General features: G+C 43.9%; 3 protein-coding genes across 4 annotated transcripts in view; 1 reads left to right on the forward strand and 2 right to left on the reverse strand.

The window, feature by feature from the left end:
- LOC141105431 (uncharacterized) overlaps positions 1-11,116 on the reverse strand; it is a 101,131-nt gene extending 90,015 nt beyond the window's left edge. The window contains exons 1-8 of the mRNA XM_073595287.1: positions 10,463-11,116; positions 10,066-10,210; positions 9,488-9,658; positions 9,288-9,402; positions 5,028-5,182; positions 4,771-4,911; positions 4,561-4,684; positions 1,193-2,979 (exon numbers count right to left, since the gene is read on the reverse strand). Coding sequence (XP_073451388.1) covers positions 1,193-2,979; positions 4,561-4,684; positions 4,771-4,911; positions 5,028-5,182; positions 9,288-9,402; positions 9,488-9,658; positions 10,066-10,122 — 2,550 coding nt within the window. The 5' untranslated portion in view covers positions 10,123-10,210; positions 10,463-11,116. The remainder of the gene's footprint in view (positions 1-1,192; positions 2,980-4,560; positions 4,685-4,770; positions 4,912-5,027; positions 5,183-9,287; positions 9,403-9,487; positions 9,659-10,065; positions 10,211-10,462) is intronic.
- The window catches only part of LOC141106742 (uncharacterized), a 168,525-nt gene that overhangs the window by 127,053 nt on the left and 19,263 nt on the right, over positions 1-22,209 (forward strand). The gene's annotated exons all lie outside the window — the stretch shown is intronic.
- LOC141106449 (uncharacterized) lies at positions 13,929-20,864 on the reverse strand. 2 transcript variants are annotated; one of them, XM_073597234.1, is made up of 5 exons: positions 20,760-20,864; positions 20,365-20,526; positions 19,570-19,761; positions 19,362-19,440; positions 13,929-16,971 (listed from the first exon to the last, which is right to left on the reverse strand). In XM_073597234.1, exons 2-5 carry the CDS (start codon positions 20,440-20,442, stop codon positions 15,533-15,535), a joined length of 1,788 nt encoding a protein of 595 aa, XP_073453335.1. In that variant the 5' UTR covers positions 20,443-20,526; positions 20,760-20,864; the 3' UTR covers positions 13,929-15,532. The 2 variants fall into 2 exon arrangements, with proteins under 2 accessions (XP_073453335.1, XP_073453334.1); XM_073597233.1 differs by having other exon boundaries at positions 20,669-20,779.

Consider the following 22,209-nt stretch of genomic DNA (forward strand, 5'->3'; position numbering starts at 1 on the left):
ACATCCACTTCTTTGCCAGCTCCTGTACCTTACAAAAGGATCCTATAGACCTGTGGGGTCAAATATTGGATTATAACCACTGCCCGAAGGCTGAAAGATTTTTTTTAATTGCAAAAAATACAAAATGTAATATCCTGGCAGGTTTGGACCTTCATAGGTCTCAGACTAAGTGTGATCCATACTTTTATATACTGTACATAATGCTAAGTGGGAACTCAGGTAACCAGGGGTATAGCTATGAATCATGGGCTTCATGCAAAATTGTAAAGTAATTTAGGAACTACGGCTTCAGCGAGGACTGGTTGCTCAAAACATTTCTATACATTTCAATTTTCTTCATTCTTTGGTTTCTCTATGGCAACTAGGTTTTAGTAGACCCTATTTAGTATGCAATAGCTGTTGGATTTTAGTGGACCACATTTAGAACCTATAGGAATTGAGTTTTGGTAGACCTGTTTGATGGATCCCATTTAATCCCCTATAGCTACTGAATTTTGTTAAACCCCATTAAGTATGTCTATAGCTGTTAGGTTTTGGTGCATCCTATTTAGTCCTCTATACCTGTTGAGTTTTTGGGGACCCCAATCAGTGTTCAACAGGCTTCTGGGTTTTGATAGACCACATTTAGTCCCTTATAGCTATTGAGTTTTGGTGGGCGTTGTTTAATCTTAGAGAATTTGGGTTTTGATGGACTCTATTTGCTCCTCCAGTCTTCTATAACTTGTTGGGTTTTGGTGAACCCTATTTATTCCTCTATAGCTGTTGGGTTTTGGGGGACCCCAATTAGTGTTTACCAAGTTTCTGGGTTTTGGTGGACCACATTTAGTCCCCTATAGCTATTTAGTTTTGATGGGCCTTGTTTAATCTGTTGGAGCAGCTGGGTTTTAATGGACCCTATTTTTCTCCTTTAAGCTGTTGGATTTTGATGGACCCCAATCAGTCTTCTATTACTGTTGGGTTTTGGGAGACCCTGATTAGTGTTCACCAGGCTGTTGGGTCTTAGTAGACCACATCTCGTCCCATATAGCTATTTAGTTTTGGTGTGCCCCGTTTAATTTGTTGGAGCAGCTGGGTTTTGATGGACCCCATTTGCTCCTCTGAGCTGATTGATTTTGGTGGACCCCATTTGCTTCTCTATAGCCGTTAGGGACCCCATTTAGTTTTCCCCCGAACACTGAGACTTCCTGATTCAAAGTGGAAAGTCAATCTGTACATCCACGTGGACCTTCTGGTGTCGGGTGAGATGTGACTTTTTTATAAAGCGTTTTCCGCACTGAGTGCAGCCATGGGGCCGCTCGCCTGTATGAATCCTCACATGCTTGGCTAGATCAGAGTTGCTGATGAAACATTTGCCACACAACGGGCAGGGGTAAGGCCGTTCGCCAGTATGAGTTCTCTGGTGTATGTGAAGGTAAGACTTCTCAGCAAAGCTGCGTCCACACTCTGTGCAAGAATAAGGCTTCTCACCCGTGTGACTCCTCAGGTGTTTCACTAGATCCATATTCCGGACAAAGCTCTTCCCACACTCACTGCAGATAAATGGTTTCTCCTCAGTGTGGGACCTCTGGTGGTTCAGAAGGAGGGCGGGAGTAGGAAAGCACTTTCCACACTCAGGACATGGGTACTGCTCGGCACCGTGGTGGACTCGGCTGTGCAGAACAAGGTGGGAGTTGTTAAGGAAGCTCTTACCACATTCTGGGCAGGAACAGGTCTTATCCCGAGTGTGGGTCAGCTGGTGCTTAACCAGGTCAGAGTTGTCAATGAAGCACTTGCTGCACCAGTTGCAGGAGTAAGGCTTGTCACCGGAGTGGATCCTCAAGTGCCGGTTGAGGTGGGACTTCTTAGTGAAGCATTTGCCGCACTCTGCACAAAAATGGGGTCGTTCCCCTGTATGAGTCCTCCGGTGTTTCACCAATTCAGAGTTGTTGATGAAGCATTTGCCGCATTCAGGGCAAGGGAAGGGCTTCATGCCAAGGTGGATCTTGCGGTGACTGCTCAGGTAGTTCTTGTAGGCAAAATGGCGCCCGCACTCAGCACAAGAATATGGCTTCTCCCCAGCATGGCTCCTCTGGTGCAGGACCAAGACGGCCTTCCGGATGAAACACTTACCGCACTCTGGGCACGGGTAAGGCCTGTCACCGGTGTGAATCCGACGATGGACCACCAGGTGCGTTTTGCTACTGAAGCACTTACCACAGTCAACGCAGGAAAACGGGCGCTCTCCTGTGTGGACTCTTTGGTGGACAACGAGATGAGGCTTGCTGAAAAATCGTTTGCCACACTCATCGCAGGAATAGGGCTTCTCTCCAGTGTGAACCCTTTGGTGCTGGACCAGGTCAGACTTCCGAATAAAGCCCTTCCCGCACTCCGAGCATATGTGGGGTTTTTCTCCTGTATGAATCTTTTGGTGGACAATGAGCGCTGAGATGCTGACAAAACGCTTCTTGCACTCGGAGCACGAATACGGCTTCTCGCCCGTGTGGATTCGGGTGTGGATGGCGAGGTAGGCCTTGCTGACAAAACGTCTACCACACTCATTGCAGGCGAACGGCTTCTCGCCGGTGTGAACGATGGCGTGCTTGGCCAGATCAGAAGACCGGATGAAGCTCTTGTCACATTCAGGACAAGAGTGAGGCCTCTTGATGGTGTGGTACTTGACGTGTTTGGAGAATTTTGACTTCTTTGTAAATGTCTTACCACAAAGCGGACAGGTCAAGGATGGGTTCGCCTGTTGACAGTCAGGAGAGTCAGAGTCAATTCTAGGGCCTGTTGGACTCCCCAAAGACTGGGGAGTCCCATCAACACCGTCTGTTGGTGGACACATATTTACGGCACACACTTGGGGTTCATCTTGATCCTTTGGATAATGAAGACTGTTATTGGCTGTTGAAATAGAACTGTCCTGATTTGGGAGGTGCTCTTCTTCAACAGATCTGACGGAACTCTGACTGTCCATCAAATTCCAACGCCACAGTAAACCTGAAGGAACAAAATGCGGCATATATATTACAAAAGCAGTCTGCTTTTAGCACATAAAACGAATGTGAAACCACAATATATTTTTTAGGCCCCATTCACACCTGAGTTTTTTGTAGCTCGAAGCTCTGATACGCTCAGGGAGAAAAAAAAAAAAAAATCAGTCTCTATGGAGATGGTTCACATCTCTGATCCAAGTCGCCTGAAGCCAAACGCTTGAAGTTCAAAAAAAGAGTTGGAACTACTTTAATAGCTGGATTCGGGCAGATGGGTGTTTTTTTTTTTCCCTCCATAGAAATGCACAGAAATGCACGATTAGTACGATTTTGTGCGTTTTCCCACGTTTTTGCACGTCCTAACATTTTTTTCCTAAAAGACTTTGCCTTTGACTTTTTTTTTGGCAGCAGCAAGGCTCCCTGGGAGTTGTAGTTTTGAGGGTTGGACTACAACAAAATGGCCCCTAAATAGATTCCCTGTGTTACTAAGAAATATTTTTTCCCTGTCCAGTTCAGAGGAGGGCATCCCATACAAATGAGATTTGGCTGTATCGTAATATTTTTTGGGTGAATGAGTAGGGGTACTATGTACCACATATTCATTCACATGGGAGGGTGGCGGGATCTGGGGGGGTTTCCAGATTCCGATAAGCCCCCCACAACCGCTAATCCAGTACTGTGGGGAAGAGGCCCTTGTCTTCATTGACAAGGTGCTTTGCCAGGAAGGGTTCCCCCGTCGTGTTCAGGGCATGTGGCCTGGTATGGCTCAGGAGCATGGGGCCGATCAGTGGTTCCCCCCACCTTTCCTGGACTGCCGAGCTGCATGCTCAGATAAGGGTCTAGTATGGATTTTGGGGGGCCCCACTCAATTTTTTGGCGTGGGGTTTCCCTTGAAATCCATACCAGACACAAGTAATGGATTTTGGGGTTGAACCCTGCACATTCTTTTTTTTTTTTTTTTTGCCGTGAGGTCCTCCTTATATTCCAAAAGGGCCTGGTATGGGTTGGGGGGGGGGGGGGGAAGATCCCATGCTGTTTTTTTTACAATGCCATCTCTTTTGTTTATATGATAGCAGGAATTCTGTCCAAGCAACTCATCATTGCTAGGACACCGGCGGGTGCCAGTTCCTTACCAACAGATGACAAATCCCTGCTGCTGACAGCAGCACTAATGCCAAAGCAAAATAAAGTTTTAAAAACACTATACAAAAACGCATCAAAATCATCTGACAAAACACCTTGAAAAACGCTCAAAAAACGTGGTGTAAATGCAGCCTTAGCGACCATGACAACTAACTGCCATCTATGTATGCAGAAATGTTAATACCAGTTCTTAGTAGCTACTTCTCTTGTGCCTGAGCCAGGAAAGAAAAAGCAATTACCTGGATGCAGTTGAAGCCTGATACACTTCTGTAAAAGTCACACTCCTTTCATTTATGCTTTATAGAGAATATGGTTTATATGCACATGTACGAATTTCCAATGTATATTTTGTCTATTCTAATAAAGGAAATATAGGTGGCTGCTAACATAGAAACTTTTTGCTTTGCACCTATGCGTGTAGAAATATCACTGACATGCCTCTTACCCGGTGATGTGAGGGGCAGCTGATTCTCCACGATGACGTCCTTGTAGAGATCCTTGTGTCCTTCTAAATACTCCCACTCCTCCATGGAGAAATAGACAGTGACATCCTGACACCTTATAGGAACCTGACACACACAATGATACAGTCACCATCCAGACACATCCCTTGTCTGTTACTGGATAATGTCCCAGAATTCCCGGCACCACTCACCTCTCTAGTCAGCAGCTCAATCATCTTCTGGGTGACGTCTAGAATCTTCTTGTCATTGTTTATATCAGATGTCGGCAAAGGACGAGGGTAAATGCCTTCTAGGATACTGTGATAAAACCCCTTTTTCACTACAGTGTAATTCTAAATATGAAGAAACATAGAAATAAGTAACTGAGATTTTCCCAGAATCCTCCACACCTGTGTTTTAATAATAGAGATAAGAGTGACATCATGTGACCTCCCAGAATCCTCCTCACCTCTCCGGTCAGCAGGTAGATGATCTCCAGGGTGAGCTGTAACATCCTTTCATTGACGTGACTTCGCTCATTAATGAACATCAGCAGCTCTGAAACATATCCTATAGAATAGTCGATCTTCTGAAGAGATGCTCCATCATCAAGTAACCTCAGAGCTTAATGGAGAAAGACACAAATAGGAACTGAACAGCCTTTGTATTTGTATTGTCCTCTTCTTCAGCAATAAGGTCAATTATGAATTAATATCCAAACATAATAAATAATAAGCCAGAAAAAAAGTCAAGAGAAGTCAAGGTAGCAAATACAAATGAATACGGTAATTCTAACAGCAGTGATATTCAGTGACTATTTAAAAATTAACTTCAGTTAAAAGAAAATCGGAATTTGTGTTTGTTACTGAACACCATATTTTCTTAGAAGTTGTTCAGCATTTCATTGTTTGGTAGATGCTGGAGAGTTAAGCTCCTTGACAGTTTATTTTATCCCCTGGGAACTCTGTTGGTGAGATCTCTGCGCTGGGTTCCTGGCTCTGTACACCTGTTGTGTCAATTATGAGGGGCTACCTCTATCTGTCAGGACCTGGATCACCTGCTATTGGCACTGTAGTTCCCTTGGCAGTTGTTGTAGTTCCAGTGTCCACCAGCAGATGTCTCCCAGCAGATCCTAGTAATAAGTCTTCACTTGATGCTGGCTGCTGGGAGGGTATTTAGTTCCTCCTCTACTTGTGTCACTTCCTTAAAGAGGAGTTCCAACTACAATCAATAAATTTTTTTTTAAACCTTTTACAAGCGTTTACAATGGCATTGTAACACTTACGTCTTCTGTATATTTTGTCCCCCGATGTCCGGTTTCATCTGTTAAAAGAACTTTGATAATGCAGTGGTGGCCGTTTTCATTTTGCTTGTGGGCATGTGAAGCCCACAAGCATCCTGTTCCGGGATACAGTGCTGCGGAAAGACCAGCATGCACCACCCATTCTCGCGCATGCGCATTGAGTCATTCTCGCAGCGCCGTCAACTACTAGGTTGCCATCACATCGGGCGGCGGCGTTGGAAGTGCCCGCCCCGTTGTGATGGCAACAAAGCCCTCGGCGCTGCCCACTGACTCCTGGGAAATGATGACACACATCTCCCAGGAGCAGTAGCGAGCAGAGGTGCCGAGGGAAGTGACGTAAAGAGCCTAGGAGAGGAAAGAGGAAGATTTAAAGGGACCATATAGCAACATTATACTATTTCATGCACAGTAATGCCTTTTTATTTTTTATTTTTGGGTGGAACTCCACTTTAAGTGTTTTACCTGCCAGCAAGATCCATCATTACTGTTAAATCCTGAGCCTGCTTCTGCCTTGCACCTACAGTATCTCACAAAAGTGAGTACACCCCTTACATTTTTGTAAATATTTTATTATATCTTTTCATTTGACAACACTGAAGAAATTACACTTTGCTACAATGTAAAGTAGTGAGTGTACAGCTTGTATAACAGTGTAAATTTGCTGTCCCCTCAAAATAACTCAACACACACGCCATTAATGTCTAAACCGCTGGCAACAAAAGTGAGTACACCCCTAAGTAAAAATGTCCAAATTGGGCCCAAAGTGTCAATATTTTGTGTGGCCACCATTAATTTTACAGCACTGCCTTAACCTTCTTGGGCATGGAGTTCACCAGAGCTTCACAGGTTGCCACTGCAGTCCTCTTCCACTCCTCCATGACGGCATCACGGAGATGGTGGATGTTAGAGACCTTGCTCTCCTCCACCCTCCATTTGAGGATGCCCCACAGATGCTTAATAGGGTTTAGGTCTGGAGACATGCCTGGCCAGTAAATCACCTTTACCCTCGGCTTCTTTAGCACGGCAGTGGTCGCCTTGGAAGTGTGTTTGGGGTCGTTATGTTGGAATACTGCCCTGTGGCCCAGTCTCTGAGGGGATCATGCTCTGCTTCAGTATGTCACTGTACATGTTGGCATTCATGGTTCCCTCAATGAACTGTAGTTCCCCAGTGCCGGCAGCACACATGCAGCCCCAGACCGTGACACTCCCACCACCATGCTTGACTGTAGGCAAGACACACTTGTCTTTGTACTTCTCACCTGGTTGCCACCACACACGCTTGTCACCATCTGAACCAAATAAGTTTATCTTGGTCTCATCAGACCACAGGACATGGTTCCAGTAATCCATGTCCTTAGTCTGCTTGTTTTCAGCAAACTGTTTGCGGGCTTTCTTGTGCATAATCTTTAAAAGAAGCTTCCTTCTGGGACGACAGCCATGCACACCAATTTGAAACAGTGTATGGTCTGAGCACTGACAGGCTGACCCCCCCACCCCTTCAACCTCTGCAGCAATGCTGGCAGCACTCATACATCTATTTCCCAAAGACAACCTCTGGATATGATGCTGAGCATGTGCACTCAACTTTATTGGTCTACCATGGCGAGGCCGGTTCTGAGTGGAACCTGTCCTGTTAAACCGCTGTATGGTCTTGGCCACCATGCTGCAGCTCAGTTTCAGGGTCTTGGCAATCTTCTTATAGCCTAGGCCAGTGATGGCGAACTTTGGCACCTCAGATGTTTTGGAACTTTATTTCCCATGATGCTCACCTACACTCTAGAGTGCATGAGCATCATGGGAAATGTAGTTCCAAAACATCTGGGGTGCCAAGGTTCACCATCACTGGCCTAGGCCATCTTTATGTAGAGCAACAATTATTTTTTTCAGATACTCAGAGTTCTTTACCATAAGGTGCCATGCTGAACTTCCAGTGACCAGTATGAGAGAGTGGGAGCGATAACACCAAATTTAACACACCTGCTCCCCATTCACACCTGAGACCTTGTAACACTAATGAGTCACATGACACCGGGGAGGGACAATGGCTAATTGGGCCCAATTTGGACATTTTCACTTAGGGGTGTACTCACTTTTGTTGCCAGCGGTTTAGACATTAATGGCTGTGTGTTGAGTTATTTTGAGGAGACAGCAAATTTACACTGTTATACAAGCTGTACACTCACTACTTTACATTGTAGCAACGTGTAATTTCTTCAGTGTTGTCACATGAAAAGATAGAATAAAATATTTACAAAAATGTGAGAGGTGTACTCACTTTTGTGAGATACAGTATGTCCTGCTGCTGATCTTGCTTTTGCTCTGCATCCTGTACCCTGCTGCCTTTTACCTCCCCCCTCCCTGTTCCTGATCCTAGCCCTGGTCCACAGTCAAAGAAATGGGACAGTCAAAGAAATGGGATTTCATGTTTACTACTGAACACAATATTTTCAAGAAGTTGTACAGTATTTCAATGTTTGGTAGATGCTGGAGAGTTAAACTCCTTGACAGTTTCTTTTATCCCTCTGAGACTCTACTGATTAGATCTCTGCACTGAGTTCTTGGCTCTGTACACCTGCTGTGTCCATTATGAGGGGTTCCCTCTATCTGTCAAGACCTGGATCGCCTGCACCATGGTGGCACTGTGGTTTTCTGGGCAGAGGGTTGTAGTTCCAGTGTCCACCAGCGGGTGTCTGCTAGAAGCCGGCAGATCCGAGTAATCTGTCTCCACCTGATGCTGGCTGCTGGGAGGGTATTTAGTTCCTCCTCTACTTGTTTCTGTCACTTCAGTGTTTTGCCCACCACCCAAATGCATGCTTGCTGTTAAATCCTGAGCCCGATTCCTGCCTGCACCTATGTCCTGCTCCTGATCTTGCTTTTGCTCTGCATTCTGTACCTTGCTACCTTTCACCTGTTCCCCTTGTTCCTGATCCCAGTACTGGTTCACCACTTCCTTTTGGAGGGACAGTCAAAGAAATCAGATTTCATGTTTGTTACTAAGTATACTCATCTTTTCTAAGAAGTTGTGCAGTATTTCAATGTTTGGTAGATGCTGGAGATTTAAACTCCTTGACAGTTTCTTTTATCCCTCTGAGACTCTTCTGTTGAGATCTCTGCATAGAGTTCCTGGCTCTGTATAACTACCGTGTCCATTATGGGGAGGTTCCTGCTATCTGTCAGGACCTGGATCACCTGCTGTTGGCATTGGTTCCCTGGGCGGAGAGTTGTAGTTCCAGTGTCCACCAGCGGGTGTCTCCCAGCAGATCCCAGTAATCAGTCTCAACCTGATGCTGGCTGCTGGGAGGGTATTTTGTTTCTCTTCTACTTGTACCTCTCGCATAAGTGTTACAATAATTTTGAGCATATGAAACACTGTACTTCAAGGAGCTACTCAGAAACCTGAAGAAGAAGAAACCTGTCTCCTCTTACCTGGGAGAGACCAGTTCTCCATCATGACATCCTGATAGAGATCGTTGTGTCCTTCTATAAACTCCCACTCCTCCATGGAGAAATAGACAGTGACATCCTGACTCCTTATAGGAACCTGACACACACAATGATACAGTCACCATCCAGACACATCCCTTGTCTGTTACTGATAATGTCCCAGAATTCTCGGCACCGCTCACCTCTCCTGTCAGCAACTCAATGATCTTCTGAGTGACATCTATGACCTGCTTCTTGTTGTTCATCTCAGATGTCAGGGAAGGAGGAGGAGGCTCCATGATGGGTAATGGGCCAGAAGTACTGCAGCTGTATGGTAATACTTTTCCAGATCTAATCTTCACTAACTCATAATCCTATGTAAAGTACACAATAATAAAAAATTATGTCCATTACCAGAATCATCCTCACCTCTCCAGTCATTAATAGAGATAAGAGTGATGTCATGTGACCTCCCAGAATCCTCCTCACCTCTCCGGTCAGCTCTGTGTTTTATTAATAGAGATAAAAGTAATGTCATGTGACCTCCCAGAATCCTCCTCACCTCTTCGGTCAGCTCTGTGTTTTATTAATAGAGATAAGAGTGATGTCATGTGACCTCCCAGAATCCTCCTCACCTCTCCGGTCAGGTCTGTGTTTTATTAATAGAGATAAGAGTGATGTCATGTGACCTCCCAGAATCCTCCTCACCTCTCCGGTCAGGTATGTGTTTTATTAATAGAGATCAGAGTGATGTCATGTGACCTCCCAGAATCCTCCTCACCTCTCCGGTCAGCAGGTAGATGATATCCCGGGTCAGGTTAAGTATCCTCTCAGCCATCTTGCTCCTGTGTTGGTCAGATGGATCCCAATCTCTTGTATCTTAGGAGGTTTTAGTAGAAGTGAGAGGACAATAAGAAAAATATCATCTGAAAAATAAAAAATTACATTAAAACAGGAATCTCCCTTAATCTATATTATATATATATATATATATATATATATATATATATATATATATATATATATATATAAATCTCACAGTATATATTATCGAGTAACCATTAAATAGGACAAGGCAGTTTATTGAATGACTAGCATGAAGATATTTCAATGAAAAAAATAATCCTGACAATTTATTCTTGAATGACAATTAATGGCATTCTTCTTATTCACCACACCTTTCATATTTTCCATCAGAAGCAATCAAGGTCTGTTGATTATGACCCATTTGCAGGCTGATTCAGCAGGCCTTTCATGGTGCCTCAGGTTCCGACTTCTGTCTCTTGTCACATGATGCTGTTAAAATCCGTGAGAGCTGCAGAAGGCGGTCTTGGACTCGGTGAACATGCCGGATGCATTTCCCCAGGTTAAAAAACTCGGAGCCATTCACAAGATTGCAATACCAGCAGCCAAAAGGTTAACCTCCTTCCAGAAAATGCTACTTGCCTGGCAGCCAAGCAAGGCCTCCGGTTCGGAGCAGGCATGCAGCAAATGAAGCTGGGGCTCCCACCGCGGGTCCTTTTTTTCAACTAGAGTAACTAAAATCCAATCGAGTTATTGCAGCTGGGTGGCAACGGGCATTTTCAGTAGGAGGAGCCAAGTTTTTTGCCGCAGGCGTAGCTCGCTGTGAAGCTCCTTTGGAGGTGGTCAAGATAGGGAGAATTTTTGCACCTTTTTGACTTAAGCCAGCTGCTCTAGATAGCCTGGTATGTAGATCTCCTTTAAGAGACTTTTAAATTGCTCCAGAATATAGAAGAAGAAGCTTTTGTAGACATTTCTGAATCCATCCAAACAGAAATTACTAGAGTTAGGTGTCTGAGATCCAGGTATTAATTCTAAAGGAGGGGGATTTACCTTTTCCAGCAGCAGCCAGCCACACAGACCTCTCTTTTTGTCCTATAAGAGGGGCAGAGGGAGTAGAGCTGAGCATGCTGGGAGCCGTAGTTTCTGGCTGCAGCAAGGCTCCCTGGGAGTTTTAGTGTTATGGGTTGGACTACAACAAAATGGCTCCTAAATAGATTCCCCGTGTTACTACTAAATCATTTTTCCCTGTCTAGTTCAGAGGAGGATGTCCCATACAAATGAGCGTTGGCTGCATCATAATATGCAGGTCAAAGTTAAGTAAAGGGTTAAATTTAAGATCTAACTGACAAACCTATCCTTCCTGAGACCACAACAAAATGGCCACTACAGTCTTATTTTTTAATTTTTTTCCCCTTTTCTTTTTAGGTACAGAAATTGTGAGTTTTAGTAAAAAGAAGCTACTAGTCTTTTGCTAGGGAATAATAAAAAGAAGAGGGGGACAAAAGTTTGTTTTTTTGTCATGTTAGGTGAACAGTTTATGTCTGTGGACCACAACAAAATGGCCTCAATGCAATTTCACTGACACTAGCAGAGCTACAACAAAATGGCCGAAGATGCCAAAACAAAAAGCATTCATATATCTCTAATACAAAGTGTTGTTACAGTACAGAGTCTGCCTTATGCATGGGTGTGGGTGAAGATTATCAGGGATATGGATGATATCCATAAACGTTCAAGATAGCCTTCCCCGGAAGAACCCTTAAACAAAAGTTTGAGATCTTGGGGAACCCCTCAGTTTTTTTAAACTTCTTTATTTTATTTTTTTTATTTTGTTTTGCACGGTTTTATTTACATTGTATTTTTATTTTTTCCTAAGAAGTGCGTTGAGATCTCAGGAAACCAGATGGGACCTTTGATGGTCCCTTGTCAGATGAACATGTGATAAAACATTGGGACTCTGCTCCTTCCTCTATCTAACTCTCCTCGCCTGAAATACCATGCTCTGCTGGAGGACTCTGCTCCTTCATCTAACTCTCCTATCCTTACATTGTGGCTTTGAAGTGGTTTACCGGAGTTATGGCTGAAGCCATAACCTCTGTATTTTTTTTTTCAGCTGGCGATGATCTTTCTCAGGAAAGCTGTTCGAGCCACTGGATCGCTCTCAGAAGCATCGGGAGGGGTCGCCCATCCACACCATGCTTCTCTGGCTTACTGTTTTTACCGCGAGCCTGGGAAACAATCTAATGGTTCGCATGGCTGGCCACAGAGGTGAACAGAGACCAGATTGTCTCCGATCACCTCTATGATCTAGGAGGACCAGAGCGACGTCATGATGTCACTCCAGGTGTAGGCCATAAGTAAACAATTTTATTTTAAAGAAAAAAAGATCTAATTTTTTTTTTTATCTTTTGCTTTTAAAAGTAGAAGAGAGATTTGGGGTATTATAGACCCCTGATCTCTCCATAAAGAAGATCTGTCATCCCTTATTTCTATTCCAAGGGATGTTTACATTCCTTGTAATTGGAATAAAAGTAAAGAAAAAAAAATTAAAGTGACAGTGTAAAAAAAAAAAAAGTAAATAAATAAAGAATATGTAAGTTGCGCACGCATATGTAAATGATGTTCACACCACGCATATGAGGTATCGCCGTGAACTTTAGAGCGAGAGCAATAATTTTAGAGCTAGACTCCTTTGTAACTGTCAACTGGTAACCTGTAAAAAATGTTAAAGCGCTGACTATGGAGATTTTTAAGTATCCTAGTTTGTCACCATTCCACGATCGTGTGCAATTTTAAAGCATGACATGTTAGGTATCTATTTACTCGGTGTAACATCATCTTTCACATTATACAAAAAAAAAAAAAAAAAAAATGGGGTATATTATGTTTTTTTTTTTTTAATTAATTAAAGTGTATTTTTTTAAAAACAAAAAACTGCGTTTGAGAAATGCGCAAATACTGTGCGAAATAAAATATTGCAACAGTCGCCATTTTATCTTCTAGGGTCTCTGCGCGTTAGGTATCTATTTACTTGGCATAAGATCATCTTTTATATTTTACCAAAAAATGTGATTATATATATATTATGTTTTTTTTTTGCATTAAAATTCATTAAAGTGTATTTTTTCCCCCAAAAAATTTCATTTGAAGAACTGCTGTGCAAATACTGTGTGACATAAAAAATTTGCAATCATCGCCAAGTAATTTTCACGCAAAAAATATGGATTTTTACTTAAGGTCAGGTCCACTTTATAGGTTTACCTAAAGCATGCCTATCACCACTTAGCACAATTTCTTGGAGCACCTCTATACTGTAATGGATCCCAAGAAGTAAGTTTTATAAAATGACAAAAACTATTGCAAGAACCACAGGAGTTAAACGTAGTCATATTGTGTAGAAATATGAAAAATATAATTTATTATAACTTTTTTTGGCATAGTTAAAGATTCAAAATTTTGCAGCCTTCCATCTCCAAAGGTTCCCACATAAATGAGATAATGCTGAAGCCAATTTAAATCATTTATACTCACAGCAATGAATGATACAGGTCAACATTTCCTTGTGGTATCTGCCAAGGTTCTCATTTATCCAGGTCATGGTGGATCTAGTAGTAATTGGTCTCATTCAGCTGGACTTGTTCTGTAATGCTGAAGACATTTCGTAGCTTCTCCAAGCCACGTCTTTTGGTTCAAATGACTTATGATACCCCAGCATTTCTATCCACACCTAAAGAGGTTGTAAACCTCTGAACCCCCCCCCCCCCCCAAAAAAAAACCTGCAAGACAAAGGCATAATGAGCTAGTATGCATCGCGTACTAGCTCATTATGAAATACTTACCTTAGAACGATGCCCTGCAGTGCCGCCCACACTCCGCTCCCACGGCCATCATCTTTCACCGGAGTTACTTCTGGGTTCGCGGGCTCTGGCGCTGTGATTGGCCGGAGCCACAATGGCGGCACTCCCGCACATGCATGCGGGTGCCGCCAGACACGGCACGGGTACTGAAGAAAACGGCATGAGCTGGCTGTTTCTTCAGTGCGCATGTGCCGATGATGTCAGCGGCGCATATCGTGAATATCTCCTAAACTGTGAAGGTTTACAAAATATTGACAGTACCTACAGGTAAACCTTATTATAGACTTACCTGTAGGTACAAGTGGTGTAACAGAGTTTACAACCACTTTAACTACTTCCTGTACTTGAAGTGATTATAAAAGGGAAGTTAAGAAAAAAAAAAAAAAAAAAAACACAAAAAAACTAACATGTCATATTTACCTGCTCTGTGTAATGGTTTTGCACAGAGCAGCCCCGATGCTCCTCTTCTCGGGTCCCCCGTTTGGCGCTCCTGGCCCCTCCCTCCTGCCAAGTGTCCCCAGAGAAAACAATGATTTTGGTTGTATACCTGCTAATTGGCTGTGGCCAATCACGCCAAAGAGGATCAATATCTTGCTAACGATCAGATCTCTAGTAGTGTCTTCATTAGTATAGTGTCCCCAAAAACGCATCCCCAAAGACATGTAGCCGAATACATTTTGGCCTAAATTTATGAAGAAAATGTATTTTTTATTGAATGTTTTTTAACAAAGTACAAAATATTGTTGTTGTTTTTTTCCATTTTCCATATTTTTTTATTTGTATAGTAAAAAATTAAAAAACCCAGTGGTGGGCAAATATCACCAAAAGAAAGCTCTATTTATGTGAAAAAAATGATATAAATTTCATTTGGGTACAGTGTTGCATGACCGAGCAATTACCAGTTAAATTAGCGCAGTGCTGAATATCAAAAAATGGTCTGGTCATGAAGGTGGTAAAACCCTCCCAGCCAGTGTCTGTTAGCGCCAGATTGCCCCACACTCTATCACAGTCACACTATAAGTCGCTGATCATCGTCATTCCTAGTATAGTGTCTGTACGGATCAGCATCTCGATCGCGATCAGAACTATACTACTGCCTCCAATAGTATAGTGACCCAAAGGTGGTTAAGAATATGCTAAAATATTGCACAATTAAACAAAATGGCAGTGTCTAGATTTCACACTCTTATCCTTTCAAGTTATACTACACAGTGACAGATCCACGTTAGAAGTAGTCTGCCCTACAAAAAAACTGCTTATCCAGTGATAGGTGAATGCTCATGGTTCAATCACTGATCTCCTCGGTGACTGTCCCGGACGAGCCCCCAATTACCACCATGTCCATCTGATGACAATTTGCATAACAAACATTCTACTTAACGGGGCCTTGGTCGCCTTGTAATGGCCGTGGCAGGTGGGTAGCACTGGCTATTTCCTACAGAAGGTGGTGGGTCAATCAGCTTACAGGTGTCTACCCAACAGTGAAGTATCGGCTTTCAGTAGGCTGACCCTACTTTGCAAGGATTGAGAATTTTACCTTGAATTTACAAAAATAGAAGATCAAACTACAAATAAAGGGAGCCCAGTTTATCTCCTGTGCGTTTTATGATGCTCGCGAAGGTGGGATTTCTGCGAGAAGCACTTAGCACATTCTAGGCACTTAAAGGGTCGCTCTCCCGTATGGACCCTCCTATGCCTAAGAAGGTCAGAGTTACTGATGAAACCTTTACCGCACTCCAAACAAGAATAAGGCTTTTCCCCCGTGTGAGTCCTTTGATGTATCACCAGCTGGGAGTTACAAGGGAAACACTTTCGACACTCTGTACATGAATATGGTTTCTCTCTCGTGTGGACCCTTTGGTGTATGACCAGCGTCGACTTGGTGGCAAAACGCTTGGTGCAAGCGGAGCAGCCGAAGGGCTTCTCTCCAGTGTGAACCCGTTGGTGTACAATAAGATGGGAGTTGCTGGTAAAAAATTTCCCACATTCGGAACATGAGAATTGTGACTTACTGAGGTGATCCCTCTGGTGTAAACCCATCTGAGACTTAAAAGGAAAAACCTCCCCACATTCAAAACAAGACGTCTTCTTAAACTTCCAAGGGTCAGCAGGGCCTAAGGTGTTAAAAGACCCCGTGTGATGATCCAAGCTCACAGAAGTTGTACCTTTGGGGCTAGTCCTTATTTTTTTGCCACCTCCATCCACTACTGAACTTTTCTGTTCTACATTGTCCAAAAAGTTTGTCTGATGGTTGGATCCTTGAGAACTTCCATTGCTTGTTCCTAATTCTTGGCCACCTCTAGTCCATACAGGGCTCTTTTCATAGCACGGATCATCAGCAGAATCAGTGCTTACAAATTCCAAGCCAGCCTCTGTACTACAGCCACCTTTTTTTCCCAGTCCGGTGTGAATCCTTTCATGCCGAAAAAGACTTAACTGGGTACTGAAACATCTGCTGCATTCCGAGCAGGCAAACGGTTTAGACCGCACATGACCTTCTTGGGGAGAAGCCACATTCGAGGTATTAGAAAAACAGACTCCACCATCTGAAACGGGGATTTGACTTTTCACTGGCGTCAAAGGTGTGCAAGTCGTCTTTGTTTCCACAAGTGGGAAAGGGTTTTCAAAATCTGGATGAGTGCCAGCATTATGATCGATGATTTGGATATTGGAGGTCTCTGTAGGATTGTCTGGAATAGAAGCTAGCTCCGTATAGGAGGGTTCATAAAAAGCCATCTCACCTTCTTCGCTCAAGGTGTACTCCTCCTTGATGAAGGTCGAAGAGTTTTCCGCACTATTGCCGGAGGAGAAAATTTCAGTGTAGGTATGGTGGCCTTCCTCACAAGAGACTGTTTCCAGCTTGATTTGAGCAGCTGCATATTGTGTATGTTCACAATGTGTGGAGGTGTCAGAGTTTACGTCAAGTGAACCAGGCTCATTTTTAATTTGCACAAATGAATTATCAGTGTGATCCAATGGTGTGGAAATTGGACCTAGTTCTTCCCACGTGGCGGTATTATTTGTCTCTAACAAAGAAAAATAAAAGGGACACGGTAAAGCACATTTTTTTTTCACAGTCTTGTTGTGTGTTCTCAGTGGTCTACCATTCTTTTAAAGAGTAAACACAATGGACATGGCTTACGTTCAGCGAGATGTGTCCCTTGTGCTGCTGTGTCCCCCTTTAGCAAAAATCCTTCTCCTCCATTGCACTTCCAGCCCTCCACAATCTTTTGGTGTGAATGTCTACTACAGCTTCCATGAATGAAAAGCAATCTCTGAATGGAGGGGGGCAGATGACTAGGGATGCCCCGATACCAACAATTTTTTTTTACGAGTACTCGTGAAAATGCTCCTGATACCTGAAATCGATACTTTGTGATGCGATTTGTATCCATAAAAAATGAATGAGCGCAAATCGCAATGTACAAAATTGCATGCGATTTGAACAGGAATACGGTGTGATTTCTGTCCAAAAAGCATGAAGTTTCCCACACTGCTCCTGTGTAAACCCAGGCTTGTTATAGTGATTTTGAGCCTGAGTTCACATAGGATTGGTGCGAGAAAACCTCCCTGCATGACAGGTTCCACCAGCTCCCGATCTTACCGTGGACATCTGTGGCTGAGGCTTGGTCTCCTTCTACCTCTTGCATGCCTTTATTCCCCACATATACAGCAGCTCTCTTCCCCCAGCCGGAGAGTACGGACTACAGAAATTCGAATTGGTCAGCACCATCACATGGACAGTACTGACCAATCAGAAGATGTCTAGCCTGCACTGTCTTCTTCTGTCAGGAGTGGAAAGAAAGCCACAAAGATTTAAAATCCCTGGACCAGTGAAGCGGCTTTTCAGCATCTGACAGTGGGGGGTGGCGGCAATCTGGTACAGCAGGACGGGACGGGGGGACGGGGGGACGGTTCAGTGGATGGTTGGAACCACTGGAGGCTGGGGGGGATAGGGCTGCTGGAGATGTGAGGAACAAAGCCATGGGAGAGGCAGGAGGAGCCCGAGCCCATACCCGTCATGCAGGTAGGTTTCCTGTACCGCTCCTGTGTGAGCTTTTGGGGGCTCGTCCGGGACAATCACTGAGCAATTCTTTGCCCCCATTCATTTTGTATGGACGCAAATCGTACCACAAAGTATCAGTGCTCATTATCGGTGAGTACTTGACTGAAATTATCAGTACTTGAGGTCACTGATAAAAAAAAAAAAAAAAAAAAAAGGGTATCGGTGCATGCTGCTTCTATGAATGGAGAAGCAGGGCAGAAAGAATGGAGGGGGAAGATATTTCAATCAACTGCCCATCCTCTATCATAACCATGTTTCATTCATAGAAGCTTTGGTACAGCTCCTTTGAATGGAGAGGGAAGATCTTTCAATCATCTGCCCATCCTCCATTCATAACCCTGTTTTATTCATAGAAGCCTTAGTACAGCTCCTATGAATGGAGGAGCCGTACAGAAAGGGCAGATCTAGTTGGGCACTCTTGATGTGTTCCTATGACAGCTCCCTCAGTTTTATTAACCCCTGCCGCACCAAAGGAGTATGGTGCTATGGGTTGGGTGAGATGGCATCAGAGGAGAAAGATTTCTGCTAAACAAGGACAGAGCAGCACAAGGGACACATCTCTCTGAAGGAAAGTAATGTCCCTTGTGCCTATTCTTCCCCCCTTTAGCTCCATGTTACCTTTACCAATTGTCAGGCTATATAACAATATTTTGCCCTAAAGACTTACAAATCAGGGAACGCTCACTGATATGTCAGTTGACCTCCCGCTTTGGGACTACATTGCCCATAATTTCTCATGCCCAGCCCATAATACACATGCATACCAACTCTAATAGCATCAGGTGATAAAGCTGGCAGGACAGGAGACCTGATTTTAATCAGCTGTAATTCCATAACACTTAAGGTGGCGTTATAGTTCAACACACCAACATACTGAACTCATCAATCAACATACAAAGCTATCTACAACTCTGCCCAATCTACATGCCCAATCTTGCCCCAAAATATCACCCAAACTGTCCTCTGTGCTCCTCCAGAGTCTCCTGCTCTCTAGCTTCCCCATCACCTCCTCTCATGCTCGCCCCCAGGACTTCTCCGGAACCTTCCCCACCCCCAAGAACTCCCTACATCAACCTGCCTGGCGATCCCTACACCAATCCTTTAGGCGATCCCTGAAAACTCTTCTCTTCAGAGAAAACTATCCCACCTAAAAACTAAATGTTTTATGTTCTCGATCAAATTATCTGAAAAGCTTTCAAAATCAGGGTTCTACTAACCCTCTTGTCTTGATTTGTATGGTAACCGTACTGTCTTAAAATGTTGACACTATTTAAATCCTGTGCAGTGATCTTTTTTTATGCTTTTCATGAAATAAGCCTCCAATATCCTTGCAATTAGGCCTCCTCTTACCTTTGGAGGTGTCTGTACCACGATTCTCCATCACAACACCTTTGACCAGATCTCTGTGTCCTAATAAATACTGCCACACCTGCATGAGAGAGAGAGAGACAGAGGTGACACCTTATAGGAACCTGACACACACAATGATACAGTCACCATCCAGACACATCCCTTGTCTGTTACTGGATAATGTCCCAGAATTCCCGGCACCGCTCACCTCTCCTGTTAGGAAGTGAATGATCCTGTTGGCAAGCTCTAAGACCTTCTTGTTGTTGTTTTCTCCATGGGATGGGGAAAGAACTGACTGAGTAGTGACAGGGCTCTGGCTTCTGCTCCATCCAACTGACCCTCGTGATTGGTTGGTGGGAGCCACTGGCTGGCCAGTTGTCTTCTTCACAACTGTATAGTCCTAAGAAATTAGGGGAAAATGTTATAGACATAGCTGAGGCATCCCCTTCCAAGTCCTCAAAATGTCATGTGACCTCCAAGAATCCTCCTCACTGCTCCGGTCAGCTCTGTGTTTTATTAATTGAGATAAGAGTGATGTCATGTGACCTCCCAGAATCCTCCTCACCTCTCCGGTCAGGTCTGTGTTTTAGTAATAGAGATAAGAGTGATGTCATGTGACCTCCCAGAATCCTCCTCACCTCTCTAGTCAGGTCTGTGTTTTATTAATAGAGATAAAAGTGATGTCATGTGACCTCCCAGAATCCTCCTTACCTCTCCGGTCAGCTCTGTGTTTTATTAATAAAGATAAGAGTGATGTCATGTGACCTCCCAGAATCCTCCTCACCTCTCCGGTCAGGTCTGTGTTTTATTAAAAGAGATAAGAGTGATGTCATGTGACCTCCCAGAATCCTCCTCACCTCTCCGGTCAGCTTTGTGTTTTATTAATAGAGATAAGAGTGATGTCATGTGACCTCCCAGAATCCTCCTCCCTTGTCAGGTCAGCTCTGTGTTTTATTAATAGGAATAAGAGTGATGTCATGTGACCTCCCAGAATACGCCTCACCTCTCCGGTCAGCAGGTAGAGGATCTCCAGAGTGAGGTTCAGGACGCTGTCAGTCATACGTCTCTGGTTGGGGTCCATGCTGTGCTGGTGTCCTCGCGTAGTCCCCACCCCCTTGATGTGACGGTAATAATGAATGGTATGACGTGCCACAGGAGGCAAGCCCTTCAGAAAGACATAAAAGTTATTAACATGTAACAAAAAAACCCAAAAATAATAACAACATACAACACTCTAAATAACAACAATGATATAACACCAAACCCTCCAAATAACAATGAAATAATACAAATAAAATCCCAAATACCATAATAAACATGCCTGAGAGGGACAGAGCTGTTTGTATGGAGGCAGCTGGGTCCCTGGGGTTTAATACCTCCGGGCTGTCACACTCCTACCTGGCTGGAGGGCGTCTTCTGGGTGTTTTCTAAACAGCTTCTTAGTTAAAAATACCAAGCTACCACATCACTTCCGGGTTCTGCGTTCCACCACCCGGGCTGGCTATGCGTTCCAAGCCTCTTCTTCTGGGCACCGCCTTCTGGCTGTAATTGGCCAGCGCGTCCTTTTCCGGCTGCTGGAACGCACAAACTGCACCGCTTGGAACGCACCGACCGGAAGAGCCTTCGAATGCAGGTGAAGCAGATGTGAGTAAAGAGGTTCCTAGCACGGAGGGGATTATTATTATTATTTTAATCACATCATAATAAGGTAATGCAATGGGGTTTATTATATTTTTGGCTATAATGGAAACATTTCAATATTGCTGACTTTTTCTTATTATGGTAATAGCATTACTACAGAGAAGGTTGTTATTGTTTATGTTGTTATTGTTATTACTCCTTTGATGTAATAAAAATTATAATTATTAAACTATTAGTGATAATGTTAAAACATCAATGGTCATATTTTAATGTATTGTTTTTATTTTTATTATTATTATAATTATAATAATTGTTGCAGTATAACCCCTTTTTCGGCAGCGCGAATCGATGCAATAAATGAAAGCTGGGGGTCAGTTAAAGGGACTCTCGATCATGCCGCACTGTGATTGGCTGACATCATTGGGAACCTGTCCTACCAGCTTCATATTGTCAGAACGTGACCTTGAGATGACCGGGAAATCTTGGTCGTAGTTCTTGTGGCGCCGATGGAGTGTTCTCCTGACAAGTGCCTCCAAGCGACACATACTGCATATACAGTGACTGGGCATAAAGGTCCACCCGCCCGGCCCTACTGCCACATATATACGTATAGCTGTCATAAAGGGGTGAAAGAAGAGCAACCACCATCTCTAAAAAATCATGTTGATTCCCCTCAAGGGGTGTAGCACTCTGTCCCGTTCTGATCCATACTGTGGTTAGGCATCTCTTTACATCTGTTTGTGTTGGCTGTAGCTCCACTCCAGGCTGAATCCCAATTTATGGCCATTGCTATGGGGGAGTTCAAATTAGCACTGAGCCCCCCCTCAGGTTGAGTATGTCCGCATGACTCACTTACTGATATTATTTCTTCCAGTCCCTGCAGGTTACATCCCTGGAACCTCAGCAACCCCAATGACCCACCTCTTGATAGTACCTCCCTTGGTCCCCTCAGGTCACAATCCTGGCTTCTCCGCAGCCCCCACAAATCATCTGCCAATAGCACCTCTCTCAGTCCTTGCAGGTCACATCATAAACTTCTCAGCAGCCCCCATGACCTACCTCCTAATAGTACCTTCCTCAGTCCCTGCAGGTTACATCCTTGGCACCTCAGCAACCCCAGTGACCCACCTCCTAATAGTACCTTCCTTGGTCCCTGCAGGTCATACCCTTGGTTTCTCAGCAGAACTCCCCACAACTCTCATGCCAA

This window comes from Aquarana catesbeiana, linkage group LG08 (assembly GCF_042186555.1).
Source record: "Aquarana catesbeiana isolate 2022-GZ linkage group LG08, ASM4218655v1, whole genome shotgun sequence".
Classification (NCBI taxonomy): domain Eukaryota; kingdom Metazoa; phylum Chordata; class Amphibia; order Anura; family Ranidae; genus Aquarana; species Aquarana catesbeiana.

Excerpts from the sequence above, each read along its gene's own strand:
- LOC141106449 (XM_073597233.1), bottom strand. Across the intron at positions 19,762-20,364 it reads TCTACCTGCTGACCGGAGAG|GACTATACAGTTGTGAAGAA; the intron begins GTGAGGCGTATT and ends CTAATTTCTTAG. Across the intron at positions 16,972-19,361 it reads TGGTACAGACACCTCCAAAG|AGACAAATAATACCGCCACG; the intron begins GTAAGAGGAGGC and ends TTTCTTTGTTAG.